The sequence below is a fragment of the Hippichthys cyanospilos genome, chromosome 8 (assembly GCF_059441005.1).
Source record: "Hippichthys cyanospilos isolate Australia breed blue-spotted pipefish chromosome 8, RoL_Hcya_1.0, whole genome shotgun sequence".
NCBI lineage: Eukaryota > Metazoa > Chordata > Actinopteri > Syngnathiformes > Syngnathidae > Hippichthys > Hippichthys cyanospilos.
In genome coordinates, this window is record NC_142376.1 from 11,708,103 (window position 1) to 11,734,878 (window position 26,776).

Consider the following 26,776-nt stretch of genomic DNA (forward strand, 5'->3'; position numbering starts at 1 on the left):
TATTTACAAATTTGTGTGGATGACAGGGGTGACATGTATGAATAATACAGATGTGTGAAGTGTTGCTTCTGGAAATGTCAAAGAATGTGAGGAAAGAAAAGTTTAGCCACAGTTAAAAGTAGCTAGCTTCCCTTGATGTGATGTGTCTCTTCACCTTCAGTTTTGCCCCTCTGCAAGGCATGGGAAGTGATAACGAAGAAGATTCAACATGGATAAAAGGAGGGGAAAAAAAACAAGAGACAGAGATTTAGTTACTGTGTATTTTGCAAAATATAAAACGCACCGGATTGTGAGGTGAAGTATCAATGAACAGGTATATTTTTGGTGATTTCCATATATAGGCCACACCGGAGTAGAAGGTACATTACTGCACATTAAGGAGACCAATCCAGTAAGGAGGGCATTTTAAAATTTTTGTTAGTCTGTCAGTCATCAATCGTCTGTGCCAGGCTCCCCTTCTGTCATTCCGCCATTTTTGCTATATACAGTTGTGGGAGAAATCTATGAAAGAAGACTAAGACAAGCCCAGTCTAGGCTGAAAAGTCTAGTAACTCAGACCAACCAAGATTGACTTTTCTTGCCGGCAAGGGAAGACTCAGCTTCCACTCCCGTGTTCGCCTCAGAGCCGTATTCTAGACAAAAAATAAACACATACAGTGGTACCTCGGTACTCGACCATAATCCGTTCTGAGGTGGTGGTCGAGCACCGATTTGTTCGAACACCGAAAGCAATTTTCCCATAAGAAATAATGGAAAGTATGTGTGCACAAGTAAATGTGCACAAGCAGTACATGATAAAGATAAAGATAAATAAAGCATTATAAACCATTTTGTATAATTTACTTACGTTTTGGAGAGTGGTTGATGGCATACAGGAATGGATGTGGAGAGGACGGGAGGGAGTTACTCCTTCCATGATGACGCTAGCTAACTGCGACGCGAGGTACACCGCGTTCATATTTTGCTATAATTTCCTTCTTCGGTTCAATAGTGGTCCTCATTGTTTTCCTCTTTGCCTTCCCCTTATCACTGTCTTTCTTTGGACCCATTATTAAGGGCTAGAGCAACACGAAAAAGTTTAAATCCGGGAAGAAATACTCGAACAAACGTCTTACTCCGCTGGCGGTCTGAGTTGAACTGGCGCTTACCCGCTGGCCGAGAAGGGCCGAGGAGCGCGTTCGGGTCGGCTCGGCTCGGCTCGGCTCGGCTCGGCTCGGCTAGTTGAGCACCGAAAATCTGTTTGAGGTCCGATGCATTATCTACTTGAATTTTTTGGTCGAGCACCGATTTGGTCGAGTATAGAGGCGGTCGAGTACCGAGGTACCACTGTAATGATATCAACCAAATATATGATTTCCTTCACAACGGCGTTCCCTCGTTTCTAGCGGTTAATGAAGAAAGAAAAATCCCTGCGACAAGAGAATTCCGGAAAGTAGGACCCCTCTCTGAAATTTTCGTTCATGTGTACGTGGCCATCAGAACTTTAAAAAATAAAAGTATTTATAATTCACGTTTGAGACAAAGACTAGTACAGTACATATATTTACTTAAATGATCAAAACTTACACAGTAACTGCACTGGTATCCGTTCCCGTTTCCGACACTTGGTTGTAGTCGGGGTACACGAGGGTCAGAGATGCCTTCTGGGTAATGGCCCTTCCATAATGACCCAGTGGAGCCCACAGCTGAGCAAACATGATAAGAGTGAAGCAGGGTTTTCACAGCCTTCCAATTTATGGCCAACGCTCCCTTACATCCTTAACCTATGTACACTTCCCACCACACACGCAGGCCTTATACGTTGCTCTTTCAGTCAGATGCCACACACAGCTTTGTCAAATTAAGGCACAATACGAGCAACACTACTGCAATGTGGGGGTGGCAGAGGAGAGGCTCTCACTTGACTCATAGAGACGTTGGGTGGAGGTTCACTTGGAGATTGCTACTAGAGGTACGCAACAGACAGTCAACAGCATGGACAAGACTGGCGAGAATTGGTCTATCTGCTCAGGGCACTCCTCTAAGATGAGTGACTGATTCCTGACGCGACATCGACCAATGAGAGCAGGAATGCATTACAACTACAAGCTACATGTAAAATGTATTTCTAAACCGGAGCGAATACGCCTGGCTTCATTAACCCCTGTCTGTCACTGTGCGGCTGCCGCGTCCCTTTCATGGAAGGAAAGAGAGAGAGGGCATGTGTTGAGTCTGCATGGGTGGTGCGGGGGCAGTACTCAATTAGTGACACTGGCAAAGTGAGTCTCGAAGACACTGTCGTTTTCATTGATCAGAGGGAGCTGCAACTCAGAGTGTAGCTGGTGCAGGAAAGCCCAAATACTCGTGAATGGAGGCTAACACCACTTTGGTGTTTTTGGTGAAGAAATAACATTCTAACATGGTTAAAAGCTCCATAAATTTGGATTTGCATGATACAGACCCATAAATAATATTTGACTCATTTGCTCTATGGTTTTTTTTCTTTTATGTGCAATTTTGTGCCTTGTAACCCAGTACGTCTTATTCTTGGAAGTTTCCCCAAATTACCGTAGTTCTCCGAGTACGTCAACCGCGCTTGTAAGTCGACTCCCCCCTGAATTTTACAAAAACGTGAGTGAAAATCCACCCCCAAATTTAGTGGATACATCCATCATAGCTGTCCAATTATAACACATGGTGCGTATTATTAAGATGATGAAATTGCAGTAGTTTTAGATGCATTTCTTCATCATATATCGAATAACATTTCGCTACGTCGGCGACAACTGAAAAAGATCACTTTTTCTCACCCCACCTGCCAACATTCAGGCCAGCTTGTTCAAGCACACCTCCAAGGGTTGAAGGAGACAAGTCAATCCTTATTTTCCTTTTCATAATGGGTCAAAGTCCTCCGAAATAATTATCAATGCAGCCTTGTTGTTGACAACAAAGAGGCGCTTACCAAAAGTGCATTTTTGCTATGCAAGTGCAAACACTCTAAAACAAATGCATACTATATCAAGTTAGACATATTTATGATCATTTTACACCTTCAAAATGACCTGATATTATTTATTTCTTATTACCTATATTACATATATGTGGAAAAAAATGGTCTGTTTTGATTTATGCAGTTATAAGTCAATTCCCTTAATGTTGGGGTTGAAAATGAGGAAAAAAAAAAAAGTAAAACTACTCAGAGAAATACAGTAACCTTTTCTTATAATGTTTATAGGCCTAAATGTATATTTTTTTTTCTTCTGAATACATTTATCAAACCATTTTCTATACCTTGGGTTTTTTTTTCAGCTTATTGTTATTTAGAATTGTTTTCACAAGATTCTGCACTTACATACACCAGTTAAGTTGTATCAGAAAAGTTCCAGCACTGGTGTCACAAAATATATCTCTCAGACAATGCCAACCAAAACTCAGCATCAGTTCTCCATTCTTATGATAACGAGCATCTGCAACTAATACAGCAGCCAGCATTTGTGCACAACATGATGAAGTGAAAGCCTGCTGCGGTTTGAGAATTTGAGAAGCTGTTCACTGTCACTAAGTGACAGTCCTGATAATTACGATTTTGAGGAAGATCCACAGCTAAGACTTGCTGGTACCATTTGAGAATTTTACATACATTGCTGGCAAAATATGTGTTTTCCAGCCTAATCTATTTTTAATCCCCCTGAACAACATTTTTTTGAATCTTGTCACCCTTCTTCCACAGCTGTCTTTTCAATAAGGCTAATGTCAGTGGCATCAACAAATCCTTGTTGTGTTACCTTGCTCTGAAGCGCATGACAGCTTGACTTATACTGCAGTGTGTCAGCTACCATTTGCAAATTTGGGTTTGGCTCACACTTTATTGTATGCTATCTGGATGCATCTATTTAAGGAGATTAATAAAGGCTGTTGGTTGTAAGTAATTGAGCTAATAAGGGACTTCGAACCATGCTGGAAATTATAGGTAATTACAGCTGTCGAAATTTTAGAAGGGTGCTTTTTCAAGAATGACACAATGAAGAGAATTAGTGGGTGATTAGCAGTGATGCTGGCAATTAAATGAGCACATCAACTATTTTTGTTACACCCTAACTAGCATCTACTATTTCAAAATAAAAGGTAGTAATGTTTTTTTCACCAAAAATAAAGTATATTCATCTTTTACTGACTTACAAGTCATCGTTCTCCTATATAGTTCTATATGCTTAAAATTAGATTTCAAAGAATACTCTTCAAGAACACACCAAATATGAGAAGGATATTAAGTGTGCTCCATCTTGCTGAGTTTGAAGTCATAAAAGCACTCTCATCGGGCCTGTTATGCTTTTCAGCAGACTGCTCTACCATAAATCATGTACTGTTGCTCCCCATCATCTTGATGTTAACTATCCGTGATGCTCCGATCGTTTTTTCCCCCCTCATCTCTTTTACCACATTTTCCCTTGAGGAGCAGTTATTTACATAATCAGACATCATTCCAGCTGTCACTCAGCCCTTTGAAGTTAAGAGTTACGATGTAGTACATGGAGGAACTCACCACTCATGTTTCTCTCAAGTCAAGAGAACTTGAATTCCAAACATTGGAGCAACCAAACTATTTTATTTGAGCTGTACCTTTAGATAGCCATTGTTACCTAATGTTATAATACTATTTTTACCAAGAGAAAATGGCTTCAGCTCCCTTGCAACCCTATTGAGGGAAAGCAGTTTGGAAAATGAGTGTATGATTATGTTCAAATCTACTATTTACTACATACTCCTGAGAAAAAGAAAAACAAAGCATAAACAAACAGAGAAATGTATTAATAAAATAAAATGTATGAAGGTAGTAAAGCAAAATGAGTACAAGAAACCAATGGGGTCAAAAATGGTGTTAAAAAAAGCTGAACAAACTGCTAGTCAGTAGCCAAACAAACTCACTTGCACACCTATCTATAAAAAAATAGAATTCAGAAAATGTTGTGTTGAATTAACTCAAGACTCATGTTTTGAGAATGTGGTAAGAATCCACAGGGCCTGACGGAAGCCATATCAGGAATGGGGATGATAAGCAAACGCCGCAGGAGGGTCTTAACGATGATTCAAACCTAGAATCCCCCAACTGTGAGCTGGCCAATGATGCAAACCACTGTCACTATGTGTTGCTGAAAAAAATCCAAATTGACAAAAAAAAAAACAACACACAGCCATTACACTGCAAATTTATGAGGAACCTAGTAAGGCAGAGATGATTTTCTCATTTGGGTTATCTTGCAATGACAATATTTGTTGAGTGCTTGTACATTGGCCTTGTATGTTGGTCAACTAAATACTATTAGAGACCAACAACAAAGTGGGAGCTGTCATCCATGTTGACTTAAGTGCATTTCCTTACTGCCCCTATATTGCTCCTTCTGAATTATTTAACACACATAGCAGACACCCTACCGAATATAACAGTATTTTTACAATACCGGGACGAGACTGTAGCAAAAAGGGTTAGATATAAAGAGGCGACCAGCTGATGGCGAAAAGAAGGCACTAACAGCTGCACACAGTGGGTTAGACCACTTAATAGTCAAGGTTTGGGATAGCCAGAAATAGGAGAACTGTCAAAGACTGGTTTGACCTTTGACCCTGTTTTTCTGGAGCATTCTGAATTGGAAATCAGTTCATCTGTGTAAAATTGTCCATAAATCAGTTCAGGGCTGCAGAGTGTGGTTGGGGACCACTGCGTACCACTATTACAAATCTAAACAAATTGATTAGCTAATGGAATCTATAATGCTTAACTTTAGGAATTTCATTGTGCAAGTCAACTCTCACAGATCTAATCTGACTCATTTGTGGGCACTTGGCAACACAAAGTTGCTCTCTCAAATTGAAGGACATTTTGCATTCCCATGAGCATAAACAATATCAGGAGAACAAAAGCACAAAACAGGAATAATTGCTCTATGTCAACCACCACATCAACAGAGAGAGGACGAGACAAGTCTTCTACCTGCGGAAGCCACCTGTCAGTGCTATTACGGCGTCCGATGTGATCAAACGGACAGCTTCGTCAATAATGTTCTCCAGGGCTTGAGCCTCCGCTTTAGTGACAACCCTTGAGATGTCTCCATAATGCAGAAAACCTGCAGGGAAAAGACCATGTGGTTATTAGTCTGGGAGCCAGCCATCAATCACAGGCAGTTGCTTTGGGGAAGTGGAGAGTCGGGGTGAATTAAAGGGAGATACAATGTGATATGTTGTGCAGGAAGGCGACTAACTGAAGCACGTCAGTAAATGATGAACGGATGTCATTTTGGTTTCATCTATCTCAACCATTTGTTTTGTTTTTGTCACATTGTTCCAGGGGAGAACATTAACTCTATTTAGCTTGGAAGAACATAAAACACCCATTTCTAACAAAAATTGTAAAAATGCCTTATCATATGATCCACTCAACAACACCTTGCAATGTATAACTGTGATGATAGGAGTTCCAGGCATCTTTTTCCATCCAAAATGCTGTATTTGTCTGCGCGGAGCGGTCACTACTCTGTTTAGAATGATGGATTGTGACCAGTTTGATGTAGATGTCAGGGAGTGTGTGCTGTGTAATCTAATATTTTGAATGACTACTTCTTGTAGCACTTCCATCCAACTGCATTGTGAGCAGTGAAAAAAAATACAGAAATGATTCATCCATCCATCCATTTTCATCCTCATCCGTGCTCGGGTTGCGGCGACTGCAGCTTCAGCAGGGAAATGATTCAGTAGTCTCATAACATGCATAAAACTAAAAGGTTTATTTCACTGCAAACAATTTGGAAAAGTGGGATTTAGCTCTCAAAAGGGGAGTTTTTGGCTCCTCTTGCAGGTGGGAGGCCCAATTCAGGGGCCCAAGGAAGACATGACAATGGAAGATTATGGGCGATACCTTCAAATATATTCCCTTACGGCAACTTTGATGAGGCTAGAGTTGAATTATCAGAGAAACAGCTCAGGTTTAGCCTACTGCATAAGGGCAAAGCCCCTAGGTGCAGCTGCAGAGACTGCTAACAATAGCAAAAAAGATGCTGACCATAGCGAAGCTCTTTTGCAAACAACAGTAAACTCAAGAACACCCCACATTTGAGCAAGTACGCTACAAACAAAGTGTTAATGTTGAGTTCTATTTATTTGCCAGTGGACTCAGGAAAACAGCATCATTGCTCCTGATGGTCGAAACTAAAGGTTGCAGGCAATACTTGGGACCAGACTTAAATAAAGCAGTAGGTAAAAGGTAAAACTGCATGTGTTAAAATAAGTAAAGGACTGTCACCACTTTTTGGGTTATTTTATATCAATCGTTTGGGGTTTTTTTTCTGCCACAATTACACAGTGTATCTAAAACTAAGTTTTTACATCACACAACCTACTTATTAAACACAGTCTTATTCAACATTTACAGAAAGATAGCTCCTCAACTTCTGATTTCTAAATCATTACATGATTTAAAATTCCATGAGTCCATTGTGTTTTCCTGGAAATATCCTTCAATTTTCATCATTCTGTTTTAACTGCAGATTCCTTGCTGTAGTCATCTCTATTTAAAGGAAACATACAGTGTTGCAGCCCCCCTCCCCTCCCTTGAATAATCTGTGAAATAGGAAAGGAGATGATATGATGTTGACATACCACTTTGCTGCATCCGGTTGAGCTGAATGCTGGGTTCTGCCAGAATGTCACTAAATGAGCGCAACCCTCTGCGGTACCATTTCTCTGCCGTCTTCAGTCCAACCCCAAACACACTTGTGAACAGCTGTCAGGAAATCAGGAAAGGGCTTCATTAAGAAGCTCTGACATGACAGCTCTTAAGAAGGGGTTAGCAGTCAGAGTTTTGAAATGCTATATGGATGGCCTTTAGAGTGGGAAAAATGCAAATCATTTTCAAAGCAGTTTGACTTCAATCGAGAAAGCAAAGGGTGACAGATTGATGATGATATAGAGCACCTGGATTTGTTTTTTATCTACTGACCTTTAAGGTCTGATACCTTTCGCTGGAGAGTATTCGCTCAACTTCAAATGAATGGCCACTTTGAAGGATCTCCTGGAATACACAAATCGGTCATTTTGTAACCAATGATCTTTTTACCGTGGAGACATGACACGGCATTATTGGTAGCTTGGGTTTCCTTGCATTGTCTCACATTAAATACACAGCATTTTCTTGGTCAGATTATGACAAATCTAGGTCAGTACAGTAATTTTCCAGAGCCCATATGGATTGAAGAACTTTTCATCAAAATGTTCTTAATATTTTTTTGTCAAAACAAACCCTCTTTCCCATTAAAAAAAAAAAAAAAGTTGACAATGGCACATCTCATTAGGGTTAATCATTAACAACATTTCAGATCAATGTCGTTCAAAGTGTTGATTTAAATCTCTGAAATGACTGTTCTGGTCTGAAATTTTTTCTACTTTACACCTTTCTACAAGTGATCACAGTAGAAATCCTCTACAATGAAATCATGTTTACAGCCGGGAATCTTTCACAACAGGGGACTTTTAACAATAGCAAATCTATGTCTCAGGCGTAAACATAAAATACGTTCGAAGCAATCTACAATCTGACTGAAGTTAAAAACAAAACCATCCAACATTGAAAAAAAAAGAAAAAAGAAAGAAATTGCCAAATCTCTAATAAGCATTCATTTACATATATCAATTTCTTGCATAATGTCTTTCACTTTGCTTCATCCATCTTCCATCTTTATTACTTTGATCCCGTCTTCAAGTGTTAAACTTGGTTTATGTCTTTTTTCATGCAGGGGGGTATTTTTGCACATGCAGGTTTTGTTGCAGAGGAATTTTACTTGTACATATTAAGAGTCTACATAGAAAGAGTGTATGTTTTACAGCCTTCCTTGATTGTAATTTTGCAGTCTTACAATCTTACTAAGGCCAAATACAGAATTGAAGCTGATGTTTGACTTACTGTACTGTTTTCTTGCTCGCAATGTGCTGTAATATGTCTTTTAACCTATTTTGTCCTATATATGGAAATTTCCCAAAATAGCAGTGTTCTTTTATACTGTGCCTTATAATCTGGTATGTTTTGTGTTCTGAAAAAGATGGTACTCTGAACAGCAACATTTCTCCTGCCTCCCACTCCAAACTTGGTGCAGCCCCACTTGGAGATGACAAGTTACTATAATACCGTGATGTATTATAAAACGATGGAATATGCATTTTTGTTTGCGTGACAAGGAATTGGGAGTTAGTCCGGTCACTTTTTATTTTGTCCCAGAATGTCCCCCAACACCATATAACCTTTTTGCAGAAAGGCAATAACCAAGTTATTGTTTGCTTTGAAACTTCAGGGTGTTCCCACTTTAATTGTCTGCCTCAGTAGAGCACAACTAATTAACTGGCCATGGTATATTGGTCTTCATTAAACGTAATGGGTCAAGTCTGTCATCATCTCTTTTAAACGTACTAAAGCTTGAAGTTTAAGGTTGTATTTCTGTTGCACAATACATTTCTTTAGTGTTGTGAATAAAGTGATGACCTCACAAATCAATTTGTCAATGAACCTAACATCTATACACAAAGTACAGTGCAGCAGAAAACAGCACACACCCATCTGCCTGTCATCACCTTTACCATCTTAGCATTTCACATACATACATATGCACACACATGCTATTCATCTCAAACTTTGCCTCAGTGCTGCCAACCTTCACTTCAGTCGGTTTCTTATCTTCATTCACTTCTGAGTGTCGCTCTAATATTCACAACCATATCAAGCATTTTGTCTTTATCTGCTTTTGCTTTGTTTTATGTGTCATGTCATTTTCTTGCTTTGATCTGTGATCCATCTGCTCAAAATAAAAGGAAAACTGTAGTGGTGGTTGAGCATCAGAATGCTGCAAAGACAACAAGAACAATAGGTCATTCATTGCCAGTCTAATTTAGTCTATTGTGGGACAATCATGTTGGTTTATTCTGTGATTCTATCTCAGAGATGACAGAGCTGACAGATTTTGAAACATGCACCGAGAGATGCACTTCATGCTGTAAGTTTAACACGTAAACTAACCTTGCATTGTCAAACAAGGCCTATCTTCAAGAGCATCGTTGCAATTTTTTGCCTGACAACCTAGCATTTTCTTATCAGGCAAAAGAAAAAAATGACGGACAAGTGACCCAAAAAGACCCCATACCATAAAAAAAAAAACAAACAAAACAAAAAAGCCAAAAAGCTATGCAATGTTTGTATGTGCATGTGCAAAGTTTAGTTTAGCTACTTGGAAATTGATGCCTTTTTGAAAGATGAGATTAAAATGGAAAATTAGTAATTATTAGTTATTATAGATTAGTATAATTTTTACATAGTTGATTTCTTTATATACTGTAATTTAATTACTTTATTGAGCACATATTTTGCATTAGAAACAATGTCACAAATGTATACACTGACTGCACTGTCGTTTTTTGATAGAACAGGAAAACCCCTACTATAAGTGAATTCCACAAAGTAGGATTTGCTGCAATTTGTTTCATTAATTCTGCCAGTATCTATATATTCCTGGCATATAGATGAAATAAAATTGTATAATTTATCACAGGATATGCTGACCTAAACAATAAGCGGAATGAAATTACAAAGACCACAATTGGTGTTTGTGTCCACGATCATTGACGTCATTTTGGGAACATACAGAATGAGAAGTAGAAAAGTCCTTCAAATCAATTTGGACTAAAGGCATTGTAAATATTGTCACCTCCATGTGTCATTCCTTTCTTTGAATTTTGTTAAAATTGACACAAATCTGTTAATGAACTGCATACATTCTTTTTATTTAAATGGAATTCAAACATTATTTTTAGGTGTCGCACAGGTTAGTGCCTCCGCCTCACAGTTCTGATGTCTTACATCTAAGGAGTTCAGTACAGTATGTCCCATAACTAAACCCAGGAAAGAGATGAGCCATGATAATGGTTACCTGAGCCTTACAGGCTCATAAGATATTAAGAGGCTTTCTAAGATGTCTGGCCTTATAAGATGCCTGGAACCTAAGTGGCTGCCCTCTAAAATAGCTTATATAGCTTATAAATAGCTGCTTAAGGCATATTCCAAAAAGGCAATATTAGTCAAAATCTCATGTTTAAGATAAGCAAGAGTGCATAGAACATATTTGTAAAAAAAAAAAAAAATGTTTGAGTTCCAATTTTAATGGTTAAGTGTAAATGGTCACTGCATAGTGAAATATGAAAAGAAATTCCTACAGCCACACATTTCACAATTTCCTCACAAAATTTATGTTGTGTTTCTCTGCTCTTTGTAAGCATTTTCATTGACTGCCTAAATGTGATACCTCCATGATTGCCTTGGTGTGCTCCTCCAGGCAGGGCAAGCCCTGAGTGGCCCCTATGCACTGCACGGTCCACAGCAGACTCTTCAAGACAGACGCAGCTCTCCTGAAGACAAGGCTTGAGCTCTTGATATCATTGAATTCGTAATTCTCTGCCACTACTTCCAAAGCATCCTGCAGGTAAAAGAGGCCAGGACAGATCAAAAAGAGAAAAAAGGAGGAGAAGTTAAGACACATTATCTTGCTGATACATAATATCGATTGTTTATTTTCTCCTTTTGCATCAGTCACAGAGTAATAATTAGCTTTTTAGTACCTAGATTATGAAAGCTTGACCAAGCAAACATGTATCAAAAATATTTATTTATGCAATGACCCGTTCAGAATAGCACACAGTGAACTGCTCTTTTTGTCCAAAATAAATAAAAAAGTAAAAGACAGAGTGTCAGAATTCTCTTCTGGATTACAGGGCAGAGAACTGGTGGTGAGTCATATAGTAGGATAGGATTAGGGGTGTAAGATTCAAAGAAATCACAGTTGGGTATGTGTCTTGATTTTGTGGTCACGGTTCGGTACTAGTTTGGTAAAACAGGGAAAAGCAACAAAAAGTCAAAAGAACATTTTATGGTTTATTTTCATTAAATTGTTTTGCAGACAGTAGAGCAAATATGGCAGCTCTGTGATGCACTGGTTAGCATGTCCTCCTCACAGTTAAGTGATCCGAGTTCAAATCCAGCTGGCTCTGGCCTTCCTGTGTGGAGTTTGCATGTTCTCCCCTTGCCTGTGTTGGTTTTCTCCAGCCACTCCAGCTTCCTCCCACACTCCAAAAACCGCATATCATTTGTATTGGACATATTAAAATGCCATTAGGTATGATTGGGCATGTGAATGGTTGTTTGTTTCTGCAATTGGCAGTTCAGAGTGCAAACTGCCCAAAATCAACTAGGATAGGCCCCAGCAAGCCTGGAGGGAAAGAGCAAGTCACTTTGAATTTTTCCTGTTTCAGACTAACCTCTAACCATGTATAACCTCCCTAAAAGTACAAATAAGATTTGTTGAAAGATTTGTTTTCTTTTGTTAATGTTAAAAAGGATAGACGTTTATTCATTCTGAATCAATTGTGCAGTGTGTCATTTGATGATGTTTGCCATTTCTAATACTGTGTATGAATCACGTCAAAATTTTCAGCAATTTGACCAAACCAAGGAAGACTCCATATTTATGCCTGAAGCCAAGCCCTGGTTTGAGGCTGCTGCACCACCCGCTGTCTCGCGCAGACATGCAGCCTCGGGTCAGTAAACAGGACACTAGCTCACCCAGGGATGCACTGACCCGCTTAGTGCACCACATGGAGATGAACCAACTAATTCGCTTGCAAACAAACATCCACAGATGACTCTCAAAACAGCGTGCAATGCACAGAAGCAGAAAGCTGGGCTGGTGAAACAGCATGTAGTATGTGTCCTGGATCTGTTACAAGTACAAGTAGTTTGTCAGTGGTGTGTTGTGGTACGTCTCTGAGATGACTACCTTTATTTATTTACTTATTAAAGAGCTCATTTACAAATATTCATTTTTCTGTGACTGGCTATTTCCTAAGTTTGGTCATGTGGCGTTGTGCGCAAATATGTCAGTCAACAGCAAGTGGCAAAATGGCCAACCCTTGGATGGCTAATGCTGCCTAATTCATTATTTCGCAAATGTGACATTAATCAGAGTATCTTGTCTAGACCACTGAGGTTGCATGGCTCATTCTATAGTAAAAAGAAAAACAAAAAACTTGACTTCTCCATTAAATTGGACACCATAATATTAATAAGCAATGACTGTTAGTATAATTGGTCTTTACACCAAAAAAAGTCTAGCAAATGAAGCTGGCAAACATAATGAGCAAACAATAAAGCAAACAAAAATATTTAACATAATTTTACCTTACCCTATACGAGCACAAACTAACCCTCATGGAGCCAGTCAGTTTCTGGTGTTGAATCTGCTAAAAGGAGTGAGTATAGTGAGCAAACACAGCACGATGGGCCTCATCTTATTAATGAGGAAATATGGCTCATTGGGGGGGAATACTGCACACACGTTGATGCAGCATGTCAATTTACCTCCCATCACCACATATTGTGGCCATGCCTGGGAGTCATACCCACATAGGAAACTGCCTCGCTGCATGCGTACATGGAAAGTGTGAAAGCACGTTTGAAACCCCACTGAGAAGTAATTAAACACAGTTAACAGCTACAAGGGTTTTATTTATAATCATCCCATGCACCGATCACTTACATGAAATGATTACACCTCAAAAATGTGTTTTTAGCCTGTGGAGCTGGTGACAGTGAAGAGGGATGCTGTTTTGATGATATGTGAGGAATTATAGAGGCAATTGCTTTGGGGTGAAGGACAACACCTCATTTTGTGTTTCCACAAAATGGTCTCACATTGTGCTTACACGCATGTATATAACAACAACTCTCTATCCCTTTCTTTCTCTCTCTCTGTGGGGGGTTGTGGGAAGCAAGGACACCGATGTGATCAAAAATAATAATTTAATCAGACAAAGACAAAAAGTGGGAAAGGTCAAAATTGGCATACGAAGTAACAAACAAAACCCAGAAATGATCTTATTTCAGAAAACGTGGATAGACTTACAGAAATGTTGTCTCGCAACTCAAGAAAAACAAGAATGTAACTTTTTGAACTCCAAAGCTCTGAGAACCCCCTTTCTGAGAAAAAAGCAAAAACAATCTTTCACAAGATAATATTCATTTTTTTCCTCTGTATTTCATGCTTCAAACAGTGATTTTTGTCGAAAATAGCATGAAAAATGAACCGACACCACTTCACTGTATTCAGCATTGTTTTGTTGGGTCCTCGTGGCCATGGCTTTTTCTTACCCCACTGTAAAATTTGCATTTTCATCAAGTGGCCCTCGCCTATTGGCTCCTACCCATACACATAGCAAGAAACGAGATAGAACGACGGGAAGAGAGACAGACGGAGACCAAGCAAAAGAGAGAGAGAGAGAGACATAGACAGATCATTTTTAGCACTTCCTGTGACTTGAACTAGTAAAAATAAATAATTAAATGAAATAAAATGTTTGCGATCATTTCGAATTTCAAACTCCTAATACAGAAATATGTGTTGTAAATCATGGGAATACACCGCATGGATTACATAGTCAAACGGGTGTGTGCATGTGTAGGTGTGTATTTAATGCAGCCCGTCTATCGTCCAAGACACAAATGTCAATTTTTATGTCTGCCTCCGTCAGATTTGTGTAAAAAGGATTACTCTGGGGGCTCAGTCGAACGAAGATGACAAGAGTGCAGCCTTGGTTTGTGTCTGTGCAGTATAGATTATGTGAAACAAATTAATAGCTGGACTAAATTATGAGGGTTGAAAAATGAATGGTGGTTGGATACGTGAAAAGATCGCAATTGGTAGTGGCGCGGTAATGAAAGTGTAAGAAATGGAAATGATCACCCAACAGTTCATAGTAGTGAAACAAAGAGTATCTCGTGCACAAATTATAGTTGACAGCCATGGCTGTTGGTCATGGTTGCACCTCTCATCACTCTCTGGTCATACCACAACACACTATTTCCTCTGACTGGCTCAGATGCATAAATCCCACAAATGTGTCCTTCCAGTATGCTAATTGTCCTCTCTCTGGAATTAGGAAACAAGAAATGTCTTCTATAAGAAATCGCAAATGTTGCATGTTTTTTGTCTTGTGCAGTCACTCACCAGCTTCACTGGGATTGTACTAAGATGAAGATGATTTCCCACTGCTACATAAGACATCGATAGGAACACTAGTCAAAGCAGTCTATTTTGTGAGCACACTGCTTCTTTACAGGTTGTATTTTTTTAACCACAAAAACATGGCATATGAGAGTGTGCGTTTTTTTTATATATTTTATATTATATATTTTTATATATATCAAATAGGTAAAAAAAAAAAGAGTATTCATTACAATATATTGCCTGTATTTATCTTCACTCTATCTATGGGTTCTTCAATTTAAAACAAAACTATATCCAGGCTATGTACTTTCCCTGTTTTTTCAATACCACATATTGGGAGTGTCAGTTTCCCAATCTGCTCCAGCCCCCCAACACCGAGTCACAGATTTATCATTGCAAATGCCATGTCCGTCATTCACTTGGCCAATCAAGTGCCTGAAGGTTATGTATATGTCAGCTCTGTGCCACGGGTTTGTGAACATGTCAACTGTTATGCTTCCAGGGTGTCGCAGCTACAGCTACAGAAGCATTTCATTTACCACTTCAACCCAATGTGTGGACTGTATTTCAAAGTGCTGGTAAGCGCAATAGCAATAAAGAACTATTATAAATATAATAATCTAAAAAAGGGATTCTTACATGAAGCGAAAATGGAAACATCGCAGGAGTTCTTTTCGTATAAGAACTTGGAATTTTGCTGCCAGGATTATTGCCTCTTTGTCTTGAGGGACAATTCTGGGAACATTTTTTTTTTATTAATACATTCAGGCAAAGTTAAATCGTCTCATGTATTGAGAAAGAAGAAAGGTGTGGCTCAATACATGATTTTGCTGACAGGTTAGGTTAGGTTTGGTTAGGTTTGGTTTTCCAGAGAAAAATAACTTAGAATGGATTGTAGAGAGATACATGTTTCTTACTGTCAATATCTTGTTTTTGTTGTTTGTGCTTGTCTGTCTCTGGCAGGCATATTGAGAAATCATAGGAACGGGGGCAAGTGCCGATCCTTCTTGCAATGGAAGCATTTTGTCCTGTGAACAAAAACAAGCAGGCAGTTCAAAAAAAAATACATATTGCTTTTGTGTATGTCCTTTCCTAGCAGGTAATATGTTCTTTCCTAGCAGATACTTGAAAGATGCTGAGTTCTGTCTAGATGTCTAGATGCATCTGCTAATTTACATATATGCCAAACAGAGCCAAACTTCAAGCTGAAAAACATAAAAATGTAACCGTTTGCCTTGAAAAAGTTATTTTATAACGGCGTGTCTCCAGGGCAACAGGCTAATGACACTCATCTCACAGTCTGGCGGCATCCAAATCCATTACAGCGCTGAACCCATGGCATTACAAATCTGCTTGCCATCATCCAATTTGCCTCCTGTAAATTGCCTTTCAAACTAGCAAGAAAAGGTTCAACATTTGTGATATTTATGTCAAGGGCATAATAAAATATATTCAGATAATTAGACATCACAAAGATAATATTGTGTACATCCAATTAGTCTTGGATTTAGTCTGAGAACCTGGACCGGCAAAAAAGGCGTGCACTTCAGAAGCAAGCATCAAAAAGGTAATGAGAAGAATTCTCTCACTACTTGGTTGAAGGAACTGTACAAAATGTTGATCAAAAGTTTTTGTATACATAAAAGCAGTGAACAGAAGCTTTGGTCCTTGTGAGGTTGTTGTTCAAAAGCAAAATTGTATATTACATTTTCATTTATGCGAAACTAATCACATGATGGATTTCTCCTAAAAAAAACAAACTATAAACATTAATATGCAAGATTTTATTTCTAAAAATATTCATGAGTTATTATAGTTTCAAATAATCACGTCTACAACATGGCTACAAGCTCACAACGTCCCATTAACTGATATTTTTTTAGTACCTGCCTGCATGAAGGCTCCTCATGTGGTCCTTGGGGCTACCTGCTGCTGGTGGGCACCACATTAACGACCCAAGTTGTACAATACATAATATAAAGAATTTCTTAATGTTTTTTTTTCCTTTCCATGCCTGATGCAGTTCATTAGACACAATGCAGCTGTTTTGTGCAAGCAAGGTCCCACCTCTTCTTGAATTTTGCACCTGCCCCTCTATGACTACATGCTAGAATACAAACAAGGTTTATACGCCTCTGTGGGCCAACTGCAAATATTGCATAGCAATAAGATATATACTTTCAAATTTACTTTGGCTTTCTGAATACCATTTATGACTTAAAAAACACTTTATTTCCACAATATCAACAAGCGTAAAACATAAATGCCCCTGAGCATCTATTTGCACTTTTTCTTTCATCTCTCCATGATAGATGCTCGAATGAATTTATCGCTCTTGTACAATCGCCAATTCATGCTCCCTTGTTCACTTTGCTGAAATTGTGCATCACAACAGAAGAGAGTTTACTGTTACCTGGGGACAGGCATCAATAAATGCCAGCATGGAATCATTTGTGCTGTCATTAAATGACGAGGTTTGCAAGGAAGATAGTAACAATGCCCATGTGTCATTTAAAAAAAAAAAAAAAAAGACATACATTTCAGGATTACCTGTATATAGTAGCAGTGTGGCAAAGTGTCATTGTGACCATTTCAACCTAGAAAAACTTCATGGGTATTTCATTCTTTTGTTTGTTTGTCTGTTTGTTTGTTTGTTTATTTTAGATCAATATGGAGCAGTGGTTCTCAAATAGAGGTATGGGTACTCCACCCAGGAAGGTGGTACTCGATTTTAAATACAACAAACAAACATGCAAAAAAAATCCGTAATAAATCATTTTAAAATAATTAATGAATTTATTAAATGTTTCTGGAAAATGTAAGTTTATAAAACAAACTTCATGTTCAGTAAGTTATTTATTTACATTATTGTAAAAACTCAGATTCTCCCCTATACTGGAATGGTTTGATCCAACTTGTCACGTACCACCTGTCGTTACCTGTCATGTTAATGATTTATTTTTGTGAACAGATCTCTAGTATATCCCAAAAGAGGAGACTTTTAAGTTGAGATTTTTTGTGGACCAATATTTATTTGTAATTATTTCTTTTTGAGAAATGGTCTGACATTATATGTTGATTATTTTTGTGGACAAATCAATATTCATAATTAAGTTAATGATTTCTTTTTGAGAAGAGATCTCTACAGTTATCCAAAAAGAGGATGCTTTATGTTTAACATTTTTCTGTGGACAAAGATTTCTTTACAATTATTCCTTTCTGGGAACAGGGCCTGACACTTTATATTGATTGTCTTTTTGTGGACAAATATTTATTAAAAGAATTAGTTAGCTCTTTTTGGGAATAGATCTCTTCTATGATTCAAAATAGGACACTTTATGTTTAAATATGTTGAAAACCTATTTCACAGGGGGTACATTACATTACAGAAAAAAGGTTGAGAAGCACTGCTATAGAGTATAGTGATCAGATTTTGAAAAAATAAAAATTGGGTAACAACAAATTTGCTGAAAAATAAATATACAATTATTTCTCACCCGGAACTATTTTCTAATAAGTTTAATCGCAACTGACCGGTGTTGGGTTATTATTTAAACTTAAGTTTATTGCTATCTTGGACGATTGATCAACAACGCCATACCATTCAATACAGTCGTATAGAGCCTACCTATTTTGCTTGGTGCCGCTGTTGAGCCAGTGTAACAAAATTTGAAACTTCTGCCCATCCAACTTCAGTTGACATTAGCTGTTCTAAATTAAAAAGGTTTGTCATATTAAAAGTAAAATGTTTCCATGTACCTGCAATGGACTTACCATTGCTGTTTGGTGCACTGAATTAGTATTTCTATTGATGTTTGAGATGTCCTATTGCGCAGGTGGTCAATGAACGCACCTCTAGCCAACCGCATGCTCAAGTACAGTACTCGCGTTCTTATACTACTCCACATAACTATCAATCGTTAAATGTGAGCACTTTTTTTGTAAAAAGAAAAAAAATGTTTACAATGGTCAACAGTCTAACTTCATTTCAGTCAAAGTAAAGTGTTTGAATTTATTTTAAATGTGGTTTGTCATGTGTATCACTAAGACAGCCCTGTGATTGACATAAGTATGGCGCAAAAATAATTGGCTTGCTGGACTTTAAAAAAAAAAAAAAACTCAGAATGCGACCTACTTAAAATCAGGACAAAACAATGCGCCTGGCGAAATCCATCAGAACACGAGGCTCAAAACCAGGACTTCCCCGGTTTAGCCTGGACCTCTGGTCACCCTACTCTGAAGGAACTCAAAAACCCCATCTGGGGAAAATAAAAAACCTTCAGAAGGGGCCGGAAGTGGGAGGAACACCCTTCCGCGTGCAATAGGTTGTGCTGGATGCCGAGTGCCACAAATGACACATTGTCCCACAGTAAGTTAAGCAGTACATCTCAACTAGACCAAAATAGATTAAAGACAGAGAAAGGTATTTGTTTGGATTGCCATTTAGGTGTTTTTAGTTTGTGAGCAGAATCATGGAAAATGTTACATATAAGAAACTTTAGAATGTGTTCAAAATTGTGAATTGTGATATGCAGTGCTCAAAATATTAAAATGAGAATGTGTTTATATTGTGTTAGGAACATTTGGCAAAAGTTCGCAACCTTGAACAAACCCTGGAAAATCACTATACCCCTAGCAACCATTGCAAACAGTCGCCCTCATTGGGATAGGGGCTTTAAATCTTCATTAGGAAGACACTTGGCTACTGAATGTGACATGTATATGTTGCTCTGTTCACCATTTAAGTCCAAATGGAAGCTTGGACCTGCCCCGTTATTGAGTTTGGGCTTCTTTGTGTTGATTCATCTTGTATTTTAAACCTTTACATGCCAAAGTAGCAAAATTGCAATAAGCAACATTTACACTGTATGCCGAGTAATATATAAATAAATTAAAAAATAAATAAATTAAAAAAAAAAAAAAACTTTGCAATTGCACTCTTGGTTAATTTGTTAACTTGCCTGAGAAAGATCCCTATCTCTGTATACAATGCATTCTGATCTATTGCCTCATTTCTGTCACTGTGCATTCTTTTGATTGCAGAAACTCCTGCTTGCCAAAATGTGGTCCCATGAAATAACTTGTCGTATTTATGCAAGTACACTGCGCACTGTACACTAAATTTCTTTAATAGCTCAACCATGTCGAAGGCCAGAACTCGCACTAAGTGCTATTGTATGAATTGAGTGATTTAATGGAGAGAAAAAAAAATCAATTAAAAGTAAGGTGTGTTTGAAAGGCTTGGTTGTATGGTTCAAGAAAACACCCTACTGCTCAGTTTGAAGAGTCTTTTGTGCTAAGGGTTTCTATTTCTGTGTGTTTTATGACCCGAACCTGAATGAGGTGTCTGTTCTCCACAGCAGCAGGCTTTCCCATTCTCATGCTGTCAGTGAACCAGCTGATATGCACCACTTGCATCTTGGAAAGATTCTTCAGATCACACTCCTTTAACCACGCCCAGAGGGATGATGCCCTGCTGTCTTCGGATACCACGTGAGTGATCTCATCACTGTAAAGGAAGAGGAATGACTTCTTTGTTTTGTTCCAGTGTCAAATAAAATACAGGACAAGTTAAGGTCACATGCATTCACCCCATACTGCAAAGAGGCCATGAGTTTTCTCAATAAAGTTTATGCACTCCTGACACAATATTGTGGGTGGTGCTTAATGAGCAAAAAAGCAAATCAATAAGTCAAAGAAGCATCATATAACTTTGACAAGAATGATATAACCCCTGGAATTATCTCATAGACCACCAGTGTCTTCCCATTTGCACCATTGTCACCCTCAGAATAGTGACAAAGCAGATCCGAACAGAACTCGGGATACTCATTACACACAGTCGTAATATGCCATTTAAAACACCATGATAGCAGACAATTGATTAATCATTTGTGCTATTAACTAGGGGTGTCAGATTAACAATGTTTTTGTGATCAATTCATTACAGTCACACTTAAAGTAACTTCTTTTCAATCGTATCACTCTAATTTTTAATCACTGTTTTCTGTATTCTGATTAAATCCGTTTTTATGCATCAGGCTTCTTGTGTTTGAATTGTTGGGGGTTGGAAAACAAAAGTCAATCACACGCCAAAGTACACACTGGTTGGCTGTTATTGTATTTGGCATAACTTGATAGGCTCCTGTTGTGGGTGGGAGTGCAAGTTCGGAAACAGAAAGAAAACATAAAAATGGAAGAACATGTGAGTTGTCAGTCCGATGTATGGTATACTGTATTTAACTTTAAAAAATGCCTCAACGGGACCGTTTATCAAGGCAGAGTGATATGCAGGTAAAAAGGAGCTTGCTTACCACAGAAGTAACTTAAATTTACCCTACCACATAGAGGCAAAGCACACTGCAAAGTACTTGTAAAACTAAACATGAGAACAAACCAAAACTGAGCAAGACAGCAAAAGACAGAGTAGAAAATATGTTATTATTCGAAATTATTTAAGAATTTACAAAACAAAACATCACTATTCTTCCTAATGGAACTAAAGGTTGCAGTCAACCATTATTTTGGACTAGTCATAAATGCAGAAGAAGGTAAACATTTAAACAGTATCTGTGGAAATCTGTTGAAGTAAATGACAAAGGCAACATTTACATCACAAAATATCAATCGTTTGATATGGCACAACAACACAATGTACCTATATTTTTTTTTAATGGTTGAGGGTTTTTATTACCTCTAAAAACTTTAGGTGACATTAAAAAGAAAGTAATTAATCAAATAATTACTGAATTTGATTAATTAATCTCACTTTTTTTTAATCTTTTGACAGCACTACTCTTATCACCATCCTAAGTGTAGCAGACCCCCCGATCAAGGTTGACGCTTTTACTGGTGCTTGGATCCTTTATTTATGAGCGACATTGTCATTTTTCATCTTCATCACCATCACCTTCACCATCACCATCACCGTAAGAGCTGAAATCAGTGATCAAGATCAAACATGTACAAACAAACTCAAAGTATTGTTCCGACTGTGATCAAACGTACCCGAAGTGAAAATTTAAAAAGGAAATGAAAACAGACCTTTTGCCTCTTCGGAGGGACTTGCTGGCTACTGTTCAAACAAAACAACCCTCAAAACTCAAAGCTCCGTGCCAACAATCAAGCCATCTTTTATATACAAAAAACCGGAAGTGCGAAAGAAAAATAAAAGTGTACGATACAAACCGGAAGATGCCTTTCTAGGAAACCATGGCCATAATGGTTATTTACACTAAGTATTATATGAAATAAGAACACTGCAATTGACTATTTTACAGGCAAGAATTTAGAATTTCATGTGTATCATCAAAAAAGTCAAACTAACATGCAAATGAACAAGAAAGCCCAGAGGTGAGCCTAGACACAAGGACGCGTAAAGGTCAGAGAGCTCTGATATGAAGAAGTCTCTGAGGTCAACTCTCTACTGCCCAGTATTTTTTTTTTTCCCAGCCAATAGCTTTTAATTTCTTCTAAAGAAAAATGGGGACTGGATGAGAGTGACAAGCACAGAAATGAGAAGAAAAAAAATCTGTTGCATTGTTTTGCTCTTTTTTTTTCTTAAAAGCAGCTATCTGGACTTTTAAATGAAACATAAAATTAAGCGTCATTGTCTTAATCACATGGATCATACCATGAGGACATCATTGTTAAATAATGCAAACTAGATTCGCTAGTTACACTTGCACAACCAAATGAGACGACGTGCGAAAGCTGTATGAGATTTTCTTTTCGAAAAGACAATGCAGTTTCTACTTTGAGGCATTTGTTCAACAGTGCAAGCTACAACCACAATAATACACCTGTGGGTGAAATTGCTGTAATGCAGCTCTCCACTTAAAATTTCCTTTGTACCTATTGAAAGGGCCTCAAGTAAATTCTGATCAATGCAATTAATAACTGTATGACAAAAATAAAATAATAATTTTATTTATGTGAAAAAAAACTGACACAACAGTCCAGGAAAATTTTATAGTTCATCGCTTCAAGGGTTTTCATGGAATAGTTTATGACCCAACCTTAGTAAGCTTATTGGGAGTGCGGCATATGCAGCTACCTGCATCTGATCAGGCCATATGCATTTGGAGGGCAGTGTGCCTTTGACTTGTGTAAAACTAGAAATGTGTGCTCTTGCTTTCAAATCGCAGCTGATATCAGTTTTGTCGGCTTATAGAATTAATGTCAGTTTGAGGTAGGCGCGCTCTATTTCCTGCCGTTGGTTTCAAACTATTGTATCAAGCCGAGTGTAACCGAAGCAGCGTTCAAGCTGTGTTTCTGGGAATGCTGCCATCGCCAAGCTGTCACGCTGCTGGCTGGCACACAGACACACATACATGCATACACACACAAACACACATTCACATTTATGGTTATACAATACTCATGAGGACCCTCCATTAACAGTTTACGCTACATACAGCTTAAATCAAAAATAAAAGGAATTGTGTGTTTAATGTATAGAGAATAAGACAAATGATCGAGGCTAATAAAGAAAGCAAACTTGTTTTATGAGCATGTACTATTTTTTCACAAACCAGCCCTGCTTTGGATCGTCAAAGAGTTGCAACTCACTTTTGAACTTCCTTTCAAATAAGTTCCCATTCTGGGCCTATCATAAAGATCACATTTTAAAGACCTCTTCCTGCAGATTTTATTTGAAATTGTGGGTATTATATTTTAAGATGATAAAGATGACAAAGATGATAAAGTCTCTTTTTTTTTTTTTTTGCCAATCGCTGTTAGTTTTTGCCAAGAAAATATATTTTGGATGGTCGCAACATTTGTGAAAACATATGAATCTTTGCACACACATTGTGCTTGGCAAAATAATCAATGTTCCATTCATTTTTTGTGCGGTAGCACTGTGAACTAAGTCGGTGTGAATGTGCTGCATTGACAACATCACCGAAAAGGAATCTAACTGGTGTCTCTGTGTGCCCTGTAATTGGATGGCAACTAGCTCAGGGTGTGCTGAATATAGCTGCGATAGGCTCCAGCAGGCCTGCCGCCCTGGTGAGGATTAGCAGCTATGAAAACGGATGGATGGATAAATGGATGAATGGGTGGATGCATGGATGCTTTGTTTTCGATCATAAAGTGGAATATGTGTACAATTTTGGGTTTACCATTTAATGGGCACTGTAACAGTTTGGCATATGAATTTTAGAATATTTTTTCAAGTCAGCCCCCATATTTGATTTAGTGTGTACTACTCAATATGATCAGAAAACTTGTTGGAAGGAAAAAAATAAAAGGAAGTACTGTAGTACATTATTTTTTTTAGGATATTATTTAGACTTATGAAAACATTTCTTTACATTTACTTTTTGTGTCTCTATAACATGGAAATCCAATGGGGGTTTTTTTCAGTTCATTTTTTTTCTTTTTTTTTTCAGCCATTAAAGGGTTGATAACACCTTCAATAACTGAGAGAAAAATAATAATCAAGACGTCACATTCACAGGAAGCACACAACAGTTGATTCATTATGGACTGTAACAAACTGACAGAAAAATGATCCCCGCCAATGGATTAGGCAGCAATGTACTGAATAAATTCAAATAAGAACACATAAAACATATATAAAACATATATTTTTAAAAATAAATAAATAACAAGAGGCCAGTTTTGTACTTATACTGACCATATTATGAAATCCAAAGCCAAAATTCAAAACCTCTGCAATTGAAAATTGCATTCTTAAAGACAGTGTGTATCTTAGAGATCTTAAAGATAAAAACAAAGCACAAAATGACAAATAGCACTTTTTCCTAACCTGAGTATGTCATCCACAATAAAGCCTTTTGACCTAGCCAGTTGAGTCAGAAAGGTTCTCCTGCTGGAGCCCATTTTTCTCTCCACAAGGTAGAGTCTGATCTCCTTAAACTTCACCACATGCCTGGGGACATTGACACTCGCTGGCTTTGACCGCTTCCTAATGCAAGGCACAATGGCAGCATGGAACATCTTTTCTGGAATGAGCAAAATGCTTCAGCATCGTTTCTCCATCAAGAAAAAACTTAACAGTTCCTGTTGTTTTTTTTTTTTTTTTCTTTTCTACGAGTGTAACAGTTTAGAATGTTTCTGGCAACAGGTGTGGAAGTTTTGGTGTTTACCAGAGTAACACCTGCAATGTTTGATGACTTGTTTGTTTTCCTCTCCTATGAAAGTGGCCCCGTTTGCCAAAAAAGATAAAACACCAGTGATGGGCTTTAAGAGGAAGTGTGCCTGGCAGCGTTGTGCCCAACAAGTTAACTCAAAAGTTTGACTACAAGTATGCTCTCTTGGAAGGAGTGAAGCTTCTCTCCAGAGAGTTGCCTGAATTCTGGTCACCTCGCACAGCTGTCCTGCCATGTCCAGTTCATTTTGCCACTTGCTCACACATTATGTCCAGACCAAGTCAGCACCATCTGCTCCACCACTTTAATTAGTTTACTGTCTAAAATTGAGAGTCTTTGAGGAATTTCATCCGCAAACTTTGCAAACACAGGTAGACAAAGCTGATTACAGTATGCCTGAAGGAAAAGTGGTCAGAAGAGCAAAAACTGAAAACTTCAAACTATTTGGAAGGACAGTCTATTTTTCTTTCACTGTTGTATAGCTGTGATGCAATTATCCACAACAAAAAATATTTTAATTGAGATGGAAAAAGACTCATAAGAGACTTTCCCTCGACAGTGTATTGAGTAAATGTTTCTTCATCTTTCTTCAGCTGCTTGACAGAATATGTTACACCGCTTGCGCATAGCTTGGCTTTCTTTTGGTTAACGTGTGTCATAGAGCAGAGTTGACTAATTTGACAGTTTACCCCTTGCCCGCAATTACTCAGTAGGGCATGAAGGTGTTTGGCCTCCTCTCCAAATGAGGACCATTACATATTAATACCACTAGGACAAATGACTTGACTCCCTGTAGCAATGTCTGAAACTGCATTGAACCCAATTTCTCAGCTGATTTCCTTTAACAGTCAAATTTGGACGCCAAATGATGTCATCCAATAACTATTGGAGGCTTCATAAAAATCCATATCTTTGTCTAGTAGTTGCTGCCTTCTTTATTGTATCTCCAGGCTTGTTTTTTCTTTCTTACTTACTTGGGTGGCAAAAAGCAGCAACTGCCATCTTTACTAAAAGCCATCCAAACTATTGGCAATAAATCAATCAAAACAAAATATAACATTTAATTTGAAATTTATCTGATATTTCCTCTATAGACTGTATAAAGATTTGTCTCAGCAGTTGAGATTTAACTTCCAGTCCAAAACCACCTCTTTCAAGAAGAAAATGGCCTTCTACTGTGCCAAAAATAAAAGAAAAACATCAAGTGCATAATCACATTAAGCTGTCCTCAGCATTGAGAATAAGGCTGCATCTATCAAATATATTTGACTTTATCCTATTGAAAATCCATGTAAATAAAACAGTAAAAAAATTGCTTGGTTAAAAAATATATATATATATATATATATATATATATATATATATATATATATATATATATATATATATATATATATATATATATATATACACACACTACTCACCACATTATAATACAATATTTTTTTTAAACAATGTCATAATCACTACAAGATATATTTAATGTACAGTATTTTTGTGGTGAAGCATGTCAGGTCCCATATTTTGTCAAGAAAAAATGCCAGCTTTGTCAAAACCTTCTAATCCTAATTTGAATTGTCATTATCTGAGTTA

General features: G+C 37.8%; 1 protein-coding gene across 1 annotated transcript in view; it reads right to left on the reverse strand.

Annotated features, from left to right (window-relative positions):
• dntt (deoxynucleotidyltransferase, terminal) overlaps positions 1-22,154 on the reverse strand; it is a 62,061-nt gene extending 39,907 nt beyond the window's left edge. The window contains exons 1-7 of the mRNA XM_088421616.1: positions 22,110-22,154; positions 20,400-20,574; positions 15,983-16,093; positions 11,313-11,483; positions 7,970-8,041; positions 7,630-7,753; positions 5,969-6,101 (exon numbers count right to left, since the gene is read on the reverse strand). Coding sequence (XP_088277742.1) covers positions 5,969-6,101; positions 7,630-7,753; positions 7,970-8,041; positions 11,313-11,483; positions 15,983-16,093; positions 20,400-20,483 — 695 coding nt within the window. The 5' untranslated portion in view covers positions 20,484-20,574; positions 22,110-22,154. The remainder of the gene's footprint in view (positions 1-5,968; positions 6,102-7,629; positions 7,754-7,969; positions 8,042-11,312; positions 11,484-15,982; positions 16,094-20,399; positions 20,575-22,109) is intronic.
• Between the last annotated feature and the right edge of the window lie 4,622 nt (positions 22,155-26,776).